This window comes from Oxyura jamaicensis, chromosome Z (assembly GCF_011077185.1).
Source record: "Oxyura jamaicensis isolate SHBP4307 breed ruddy duck chromosome Z, BPBGC_Ojam_1.0, whole genome shotgun sequence".
Lineage (NCBI taxonomy): Eukaryota > Metazoa > Chordata > Aves > Anseriformes > Anatidae > Oxyura > Oxyura jamaicensis.
In genome coordinates, this window is record NC_048926.1 from 34,128,981 (window position 1) to 34,139,991 (window position 11,011).

General features: G+C 39.0%; 1 protein-coding gene across 1 annotated transcript in view; it reads right to left on the bottom strand.

Moving 5' to 3' along the window:
- The window catches only part of LOC118156104 (nuclear factor 1 B-type), a 16,893-nt gene extending 6,161 nt beyond the window's left edge, over positions 1-10,732 (bottom strand). Inside the window, exons 1-2 of the mRNA XM_035309892.1 lie at positions 9,745-10,732; positions 3,099-3,630 (exon numbers count right to left, since the gene is read on the bottom strand). Coding sequence (XP_035165783.1) covers positions 3,099-3,630; positions 9,745-9,774 — 562 coding nt within the window. The 5' untranslated portion in view covers positions 9,775-10,732. The remainder of the gene's footprint in view (positions 1-3,098; positions 3,631-9,744) is intronic.
- Between the last annotated feature and the right edge of the window lie 279 nt (positions 10,733-11,011).

Consider the following 11,011-nt stretch of genomic DNA (forward strand, 5'->3'; position numbering starts at 1 on the left):
TGAGGGGGGAGGGTGGACTAGATACACAAAACAAGCAGAAATGTATTATGATTTAAAATTATTTTGAGGCTAAACATTGATCACTGTGTGCCTCCCATTTTCTTCCTCCATTTCAGTCAAAGGCATTGCAACCTATTTCAAGCCTCTTTTTTTTTAAAAAAAAAAAAAAAAAAAAAAAGTTCCTAAAGCGCAAGAGGGTAGTAGAAAGGGAATAGGGAGAAAAAGATGCTGAATTCTGAGGGAGGTGAGCGAAAAGCAGAACCAGGTGAAGTTGGTCAATGATAGAACTTGATGGGTCAGTCTTTATTTCATCCTTCAAGGCAGATGTGAAAGTAGAAGCTTTTTTTATTAAGAAATGAAAGGATTATTGACACTTCTAGATCTGGAAATTGTCAATATATTGTAACATTACTCTGCACTGCAATGCGGATGCCAACCAACAAATCACAGGCATCCTAGGCTAAACAAAGAAGGTCTGATGCCAATCCTGGTGCCACTGGCAACCATCACTGGCACTCAAACTACCCTTCCTCCTCCTTTTTCCCCTAATCTTCTTTTTAAAGCAACAAAAACCATACTATTTGGCCCCTTTATTAATTTTGTGTGCTAATTCCTTCTTCATATTTCATTCAGCAACTTAATTGTTTTTATTTCTCTACTTAGTTTTTATACGATACTATTAAGCGGATTTTGTATTCCAAAATAGAAATAAAAAGCAAAACAGCATGTGTAAAAGGCAGCATTTTGGTTGACTTCATGCTTATCTTTTGCAAAGCGTGGTGCTCTTAATCAAGTGCACTGCAAAGTGCCACAGAGTGCTTTCACTGAGGACAGAGAATCAAAGTTTGACAAAACGGGATAAAAATACAAAGATAACTTAATATGACTTCTTCAAGAAGAGAGCCAACAGATGTTAACAGACGATTAACTGTAAAGCAACAAGAGAGATACAAAATACATGCGGTTCACAATAAACAAAAGGGTCTACTAAGGGTGGCTTGGTACAAAGAAATTAGCCAGCTTCATCTACCCGTATATTCCTGAAGTAGCTTCTTGTAACTTTGGAAGTTATAATATTACAGCATGTTTATCTTACTCATTTCTGTTTAGACAAATGTTTTGAATAATCTCATATTCTCAATCCATTTAAAACAGTAAAATCAGCTATGTCCTTCAATTTCGTGCCCCATTTCAAGTTACTGTCTTCCAACAACTTAAAATCAAGAGTGTGAGTATCCTGACCGCAGCTTCTTCGGTTCAAGAGCTACATAAGCTATTTTGCCTCCATTTGTAGTTTTGACTTTTACAGACGGGTATATCTATTAAAATTAATCAGCAAGCTGTATCTTGCAATATTTGCATTCAAACTAGTATTCTTTTTTTTTTTTTTTTTTCATAAAGGAAATTTGAAGTTAAAAATATTTTGTAATTAAGATATTTTATTTAATGCTATCATAGAAAACTTATTTTCTATCCTTTTGAGGATCAGATTTACCATACTGTGCAACTACTTAAAGTCGCTGCAAAATTTCTAAGTACATTGTCTACTTCTGTGGAGAGAAATATATAAAATACAAATAAGAGGAAAAAAAAAAAAAAAAAAAAAGGGGGGGGGGGCATTTTTTCATGAGGAATAAATAATAAAAATGAACACTATGCGTTCACAAGAACACAGTGCACCATTTGCATGACTGAATTTCTAACAGAAAAATTTATTGAAAATAAAAAGGTTGTATTGTGTACCTGTTCTCTAAAACAATGAGTACACATTTAAAGAAGACATGCAATTTCACTTTTTTGTTACTAATAAAATCCATTTAGTTATTTTTTGGTTAGATCTGGAGTTACGTATCGGGCATCAGATAACAACCTGCCATCTGCCCTTCTGCAGGCCATTTCTGCCTACTACCAGGCCAAGTTGTAAAATGGCCCACCATCTGCAGCCATTCAAACTTTCCCTAGTTTAGATCTGCGGCTAAAAAATAAATGTTTTATTGCTGCTTATCAGCCAGCAATACAAAGATGGCTAGAGGATGATATAATCAGCAGAAATAACCCAAACGATGCACGCAGAGAAAATGTTTTTCAGAAGGCTTAGGATCAGAGGAAAATCTTTATCTACTTATTGCCATTTATGATTTTGGGGGACCTGCATATGAATACTGATATGTGAATATGTAAAATGAATATCATTTTTTCCCTGAGATATGAGTACCAGAAGCACTGCTTGTATTTTAATTCCATAAAAATAAGTTAAAGGAGCTTTTCTGTGATTTTTCATATTTTAATTATATGTCAAATAAAATTAATTATACTGGTGTGATTATGAAAATATACTTTTTATGTAAAATTCTCTATAAATATTACAAGCTGGATCTTTGTTTTTTTTAAACTCAGATAGGAAACATGAGCTAATGGTTTAAAATATGAATAAAATGTAAAGTAGTGTATGCTGTAATTCTGACTACTAAGTATTTACTAAGCTGCATTACTGTGCTATTTTTTTTATATAATTTTTATTTAATAGTCATGAGAAAGTCTATAATTGTTTTTAAAGTTACAATAGAATCATCAACTTAAAGATGAATTTTTGATTATTTATAAATGAAAATGCAAGAATAAATATTTATATTATTTATTGTGATTGTGCAATTGCACATACCTGCATCTGTTACTAACAATACTGTTGGGTTGGGTGGGGAGGACACACAAAAACTTTAAAGAGAAGAAAAATGTTTTCTGAAGTCATTACTGGAGAAAAATACACAATATTGTGCCCCTTTTTCACAACAAATAAATAAATAAATAAATAAGCATCTTCAGAGGAACTAAAGTACTACTCTGGTATGTCCTACTCTCTCCTGAAAGAGAACAAGAGACATATGTCAAACATACGTGTCACTTGCACAGGTCTGTAGGAGTATATGTGTATGTGTGTATATATGTATACATGCTGATTTACATAAGGATATGTGCCCACATTACGTATAGAGACCACAGAATAATGTTTCACTGGAAGTGAGCCCATAGGGGAAACAGGGCTACTCAGAATCAGAGTTTGACATACTAACATAGAAACACAACAATCTGCTTCCTACCTTGCTCCTGCACGTAGTATGCCAAAAACAAATCAAGCTCCTTGACTGATACTGTTATGTGGTGTGGCTGGACGCAAAGTGCTGGATTTGTGCAATGTGGGGATTTCATGAGCCGCTCTCCATCCGTACTTTCCAAGGGGATGCCTTTGAACAGGATCACCATGACTAGATCCAGACGCCAGACTTTGTCAGCCTGTCTCAGGCAGTCGATTCTCCTAATCTTACCCTTCTGGTCAGGATTGGACAATACACAGCATGGGTGCTTCTTCCCAGTCACTGTGAGCACAAAATCCTCCCGGAACTCTTGGCGAATATCTTTGCGCAGCTTGGCGAGGAGCCTGGATGCCCACTTCTGTTTAATTTCGGGCTTTTCGCTAAGTAGCTCATCCTTGACTGCTCTTTCCTCATCCTTTGACATTCGTTTCTCATGTTTTTTGAAGTACTTGCGTTTTCGAGCCTGGAGGTTGAACCAAGTGTAGGCAATTGCACGGACATGTGGAAGAAGTGCCTCAATGAACGGGTGAAATTCATCCTGTGAAGAGAAGTGGAGGGAAAAAAAAATAAATAAAAGAAGAGAGGAAGAAAACTCAAAGTCAGTAAGCTTTCATAATCAAAGCATTATCAATAAAGATTTCTGAAAATCTTAAAGTGAAATCCAAGATGAAGAGAATAAACACTCAAGAGTTAGTTAAAATCTATGCAAAATTCTGCATAACATCTTTTACGCATTTATTATTGCTATCAGGCAACAGACAAAAGTACATGGAGAATCACATTTTCCCTATATTTCACTCTTTAAAAGAACCCTGTGAAGATTTTATTCTGTATGCCTCCCCTCCCTTCATCCCACAAAGCTATAAAGACTACATCATTTAAAAGAGATGCTATCAAGATGTTTTATTTCTAACATTTAAATATCTGAGTGAATGGCTAACATCAAGAAAAGTACCATTGTGCAAAGAGGACACTATACGGTTTTAAAAAATCTGAGCAGAAACGTTCAGAACGCTGAGGCGAATGCCACAGTTCATTTCTCTTCTCTGTGGCACAGAAACACAAAGCATATACATGCTCAGTGTAATGCCACACAGTTCCCGCTTTTGGAGCATGCTCTCAGCAAGAGACTGCTGGTGGCACAAAGAGCATGCGCCATTAAACTTGATCCATTTTCTTATCAAACGTCCAACATTCCAGCACTGAAACAGCACCATTCCAGTGGTGGTAACTAGAGAAACCAGTATACAGTAAGGGAAAGTGGGGAAAAGACGCAGCGTGTTGTACACAAATCCTGAACAGAAGCTTCTGTACTTTCAGCTCTTCAGGCTTCCCTCCCACCACCCCCAAACTCTGTAAAATAAAAGTTTATGAAGTTGAGAACAAAAATTACATTAATTTTCTTCTGGCAGCTTCACTATGGGTTTTGAAGCCCCACAGAGTCAGTTAATTTGTTAACTGATCACATGAGTGTGGCAATTATTCTAAACCCCTTAAAAATCAATCTGAGGTGTACAATGAAAAATGGCAACTTGGCACAAACTTTGCATTCTTTGTGTTCCTGCATGCTGTGGCAGAGTGACATTACGAGTGCACCGCTGGTCAAATGCTGCTTTTGTGATACCCATGCAATTTATTTACAGTTCCAAAATATCCCTTTCTCTCATCTGGCTACACCTGTAAGTTCTTATCTTCTGCCTAGCAGCAATATGTATTGCATTAAGGAGGTAATGCATAGTTGTCGTCTACAAGTACATCCTATAGCAATTAAATTAATTTGTTTTGTCTGCTTAAAGTACCATCCTACACATCCATATTAATATCTAAATAGGCCTTTCCCAAAAACTAATGCCTCTTCTGTGAACAAATTCTCTGTTTAAAACAGTGCAATCTGCTTATCAAACATTACTTTATTTTGGTTTGCAAGGGAGACCTTAGGGGAGATATCTCTCTTTCTGTGTGTAGGCATATGTAGTTTTAAATACCATGCAGATTGTTCATCATACTGACTGGCACAGTGCAATCAAACTAAAAGTGAACCTTTTTTATACAATTATATTCAAGAATATAATTAACAAACTAATATTTTAGCTACGTTGCTAGACAGGGAATGAATTATGTTTAATCAGTAGGTTGATTAACTCCATTAGGGAAAAAATGATGAAAGTATAACTAATGGTCTCAATTATAGAGAGTTCAGACTGCCATTGTAGAAGCTTCAGGCCAAGAATTTAGTATTTAAATCTTCAAATTTCAAACAAACTTTAAAATTTCCTGAATGGTAAAAACCTACTGGAACTGGTTAGCTCTCTTCCCTCACCACAGTCAAAGCAAACAGAAAACAACACAAAAGTTGCAAGGCGTTTCCCTATGCCTATTATTCTTCACACAGAAAAGAATAATAATAATAATAATAATAATAATAATTTAAAAAAAAAAAAAAAAGAAGAAGAAGAAGAAGGAGAAGGGGAGGGAATATTAGAATATTCAGCACATAAACAATTGCACTACAGTATGATGTTTGACAAAGTCACAAAGGCAATAATTAAACTGACTAGTAGTTTCCAGCAGAGATTTGAACAATTCTGATACTATACTGGCACATGAAACTAGGCCATGGAAAGAGTTAAACCACAATCTGTTCTTTGTGTGGGAAGGCAATACTGCTCTGAGTAACCACAGCCCATGATAAGACTTCACTATCTTCATACGCTTTCCAATGCCATGCTTTTCTTCTCCTCAGTTCTAACTACTAGAGAAAGTTTATTTTTTCACCCATGAAAGTCATCTTAATCAAAGCATTTACATAAAATGTTAATAAAATTTTAACTAAGCATAAGGAGGAAGGTTTTTCAGTGTAAAATCCTTACAATTAATTTTATACTGAGCAAAACAGAATTCCTTCACATCTTGAAAATTCTAGTATCTGTGATTAAATGTGGGGCAAGGAAAAAGACAGGGGGCTGAAGAGCTTTGAGAGATTTTTTTTTTTTTTTCCCAGATACTATAATTTACCCTATGCCTAAAACAGACTCCAACTATTATAACTTTAAATGGCAATAAAATTAACATGGAAATTCTACACTACGAGAAAACTGCAGATCTAGTTTTGTTTTTTAAGATGGACATGGCAAACTCTTCCAGAATGGCTTTGCCTTCAGGTGCTGCACATTGTGTTACCAATAATAACCAATAGCATTTTATATCTATGAAAATTTTAGAGACAAATTCCTGTTTTTAAATTCCAGTCTCCAGTGGTTGAATAGTGGTTGAATGTTTTCCTTTTCAAAGAGTGAAGGAAAAAAAGAAAAAAAAAAAAAAAGAAAAAAAAAAGAAAAAAGGAAGGAGACCTTTTCAAGACTGTATTCAGCGTTTTCTTTCATGATATCATTAAGTCCTAAAGCTATAAATATATGTGAAAGAGTGTGAAGGAAAAAGACAGCAAAGAACATCCTGTTCTAAAGCAATATTATCAGATATCTGTGAGAGATTCATTGTGCATCTGGAGTCCTTTCAAATGAAACATTACTTGACAAGAAGAAGTGCCCATAAAAATGGTCCTAAATGGAGATTTGCAATTAATCACACACATTCTCCACTAAACCTCCTAAAAAGCCATCTACAGAATTTGATTTTTCCCCTTAATATTCATACAGCAATATTGAAAAAATGATTTTTATGTTGCACTTACCCATGTGCCATAGTTGCTCTTGCAATAGAGTGATTTATGGTGGAAAGGTTTTTCAAATGTCATATCAAATGGCTCAGGTGAACCATTCTGCACTGACAATTTAAATTAAAATGGACGTTATTATAGAATAACTATGTAGTTTGTAAATAAAGGAAAAAATACCAGTAGTCTAATTGTATTATAATGATGATAGCTAGGCCGGCTTTTCTTTTTGGAATAGGTAAAGGGGAAATGCAGTGCCTTTCTCTTATTTTCCACTTTTATAAACTTTATATCAATTCATCTAAGTTTGAGCCTAGGATCATACAACAAGTATATAAGGCAGAAGTAGAGAAATTTTACAGCAAAAACTTCATGCACTCAATTTCCCCCCGTGGATTTTCCTTGTGCATAATGAAACAACATAAGAGGAAAAGAAAAAGGCTACATATTCTGAGTTTCCTGGACCACCATAACATAAAAATAAACGTGGTAAAAATATCACAAGAGTCTAAGCACTTAAAGGCATGCGGTAACTGCATCCTATCATGCCTCAGCAAGACAGATAAATGTAGTTTATACTCATTCCCAAACAGGGGGAAAGAGACGTGGAGGACAGAGAAAAAGACCCTCATACCCCCACCCCCCAATTAAAGTGCTTTTGACAAATCTTCAGTCTTCCTTAAAGTTATTTTACATCCACCAAACTTTTATTGAAACAGTGATGGGTAACATTTAAATTGCCAAGGGCTGTCTTAAAACTTCACTTTTGGATTTTAGACTTGTTTCTAAAAGGTGCTTCAGTGCTCTATCGGCACAAACTGAACTGGCACTTGTGCACTAGCTTGGTCCAAACAGGTGTTCTGTGTTTAAAACTTTTACCAAAATATTTTCTACTGAGCATACCCTATCACAGTCAACATGCATCTGTGCAGAGCCTTAGAGAGGCAGAAAACAATAGAGAGAACAAATTTGGCAGTACTATTTTAACTTAGTTGCAAGCCAAAATAAGATTTATCAGTTTTATGCTTTAAATAAATTAATAGCGGAAAGCATACATTCTCATTTCCAACGTAATCTGAATTTTTAATTTAGGGAGAGGGGAGACGATTTCAAAACCGCTCTTATCATTCCAAACAGATAGAGAAAAAAATCCAAAGTAAAATCAAACTGCTGCAACTGTGTACCATACATGTGCCTCTAACTGTAAACTGCTCCTACATAGCATATGATACAGCAGAATTACAAAATGTAAGGTAGAAGTTATTAACACACGAAAGCCAGGAATCGCTCTCCTGTACCTGTGACTGCAGCAGTATAACATTATGTTTTTGTGTGCACCTAGGTATGGTATTTTAATATAGATTTGCGAAAAGTAAGGAAATCTATTGCATCTGAATCCAAAAGATGAAGATATGGAAAAAAAAAAAAAAATCAACAGAGCAGAAAACAACAAAATGAACTCTCCGCCGTGCTAGAAGTGGTAGTGAAAACGTGCGTGTGTTCTGTGCTAAAAGTGCTATCTTAAGTTGTACTGTAAGGTATATAACCTAGGACAGAGGTCTCACTCCTGTCAGTAATTTCACGCGACGGGCAGGCCACACAGAATTGATTTTTGCTAACTGAAGGTAAGCAATTATTTCTCTGTGTGTACCTGCAAGCGTACGTGTATCGGCTAGACAAAATACTTCCCACATGCAGTAATTTTTCTTTTGAGGAAGAAATATTTCTACGGCACTCTTTTCCAGCTTTGCTCCGCTGACGCTCAGGTTTACTTGCTGAAAATATCCATATCTAAGTCAATCACACTTAGATGCCAAACAAAATATAAACAATAAAAAATGTGTCAGCCAAAAAGCTACAGGACTGCATCCAATCACTGAATAAGCCTTATCGTTGTTTCCATCTTCATTCACAATTTATGAATACTTCAGTCCCTTTGAATTACAATGCTTTCTAATTGTCGAATAACTTAAATCGCATTTATTTATTCGCCGTGCAGCTATAAGCGCGTCGCTGCCCGCTTAATTACCGTACAGCGCGAGACGCCACTTTCGCACGTTTTCGCCTTCTTTAGCTATTTGTTGCGCCAATGTGGAAGCAAGCCGCTATCGCTTAATCAGTTTACATCATATCCTCCTAAGACAGACTTTCACAAAAGCTTCTCAAAACTATCCCCTGCCTTCTGCCCACGGCGTTTCCCCACCCCCGGCCGGGCGCCCCCTCCCCAGCGCAGCCCCGGCGGCGACCTCCCCGCGGCGGCCGCGGCCGGGCACCGCTCGGCCCCCAGAACCCAAACTCGCTTGGGGGGACCCCGGCGGGGACCCGCGGCCCAGGGCAGGCTGTCCCCGCTGCCTGCCGGCGGCCAGCCCCGCGGTGAGCCCCGCGGTGAGCTCCGCGCTCCGCCGCGGATGCTGCGCGCCCGGAAGGCAGCCGCGTCCCCCTCGCCCCCGCCGCTGGCAGGCTGCGCGCTTCTAATTAAGCCTAAGACGGGATCGCTTTACGCCAAGAGCGCGCTCGCTGCTTTTTCTTTTTTTTCTTTTTTTTTTTTTTTTTCGGTCAAAAACAGCACTTTTCCTTTTAAAGGCTTTCGTTAGGTTCCGCGTACGCCGGCCGGCTGAAAAGAGCGCGGAGCGTTTGATTCCAATCAAATCAATACTTCTCGAACCTGCTTTTTAGCGTAATTACGCTCATTTCCATTCTGTTAACCTTTGACTCCTTATGCACTAGCAATTAACAGCATTTGTCTCCGAGTGACACTTTGAATGGATCTCCCCAAAACAATGGCCTGGTACAGTTGATCCTCCAGTATTCCCCTCCTGCGAGAGGAGTTTGGATCTGACAAGCAGTTACAACTGCGCGTTAACCCATTACCACTACTAGCAATGACTCATTAACAACTCACACACAAATATAAAAAAGCACGTGAAAATAAGTAAATAAACGAATAAATAAATGAAATGAAACAAAATGCGTCTATACCTGAGTGAGACAGATTGGAGAATACATCATGACTTCGCTTTGAGACCACGCTGCCCGGAGAGCCCCTAAGAAAAAGCCTCAAAAAAGGAATAATTTCATCTATTCATTTTACAGTCATCTGAGACTCAAGGAAGATGAAATCAATCAGGACGGGGCTCTGCCCTGGATCACAACTTCACAACAAACCCCGGTCCTCCTTAAATAGCCAAAGATTCAAGTTCACTCCGTGTGCTAGATTTCCCGGGGTGAAATCCAATCTACACTTTTAACCCTCTTGTTGTCGGCGGCGCAGGAGTCTTGGTTTTGCTGCTGCTGCTGCTGCTGGTGGTTGTTTTGCAGATGAGGGGGGAAGGACTCGAGCGGGGGGGGTGGGGGGGGTGGGGTGGGCGGGAGGATTTTTTGTTTGGCTTTTTTTATTATTATTATTATTATTATTAAGAAGTTGGTGGTGGGTTATTATGGCACTGTCACCACGCTCTCGAAAGTTCAAGGTTACAGCCCGGAGCAGCGCAGGAAAATCCCGGAGCGATGGCAGGCGAAACTTTACACGGCAGCGACCATGTGTGCGGGAGCGAGCCGGAGCGAGCGTGTGCGTCCCCCAAGGGTGGAAAAGCTCCGCAGCGCGCAATCTCCGGGCTCCTCTCGCGGCTGCCGCTGCCTCCTGCTCCCTCTGCCTATCCGCTCCCTCCGCCCTCCCTCCTGCTCTCTGTGGGTAATGTTAAGAGTCTGCTTTCCAAACGCCCACTATAATAAAAATGATCTCTTGAAAATTCAAACGATAAATCTCTCCCTCGCTCTCCCTCCCTATTTGCTCGCGCACAGTCTCCCCCTTGGCTTCTCCTCTGACTGTTCAAAACTTGGAAGTTGAAAAATTCACCGGTTACACCCTCTGGACCCCGTTCCAGCTCTCTCCCCAAATGAGACTTAAGTATTTTTTTTTTAATTATTTAATTACACAACATCCCTTACACTCCTCCTCCTGCAAACACATTCCTTGTCCACCAGATCCCCCTCCCCTGCCCTCCCTCTTTATTAATCACCACCTAACGCCACAGAAGGAACGAGCACGTTTTGCAAACATCCCTCATTTTCTCTCTCCTCCGGTGGGGAAAAAAAAAAAAAAAAAAAAGTTGCGGCGGCTGCTGAAGGAGGGGGGCACGGGGAGGGGATTTAGGGAGGGGGGGATCGGGCTGCCGTCTGCGGGGGGTTTCTCTTCCTTCCCCCTTCAGGGGTACGACCTCGGCCCCCGCGGCACGGGGGGAGCTGC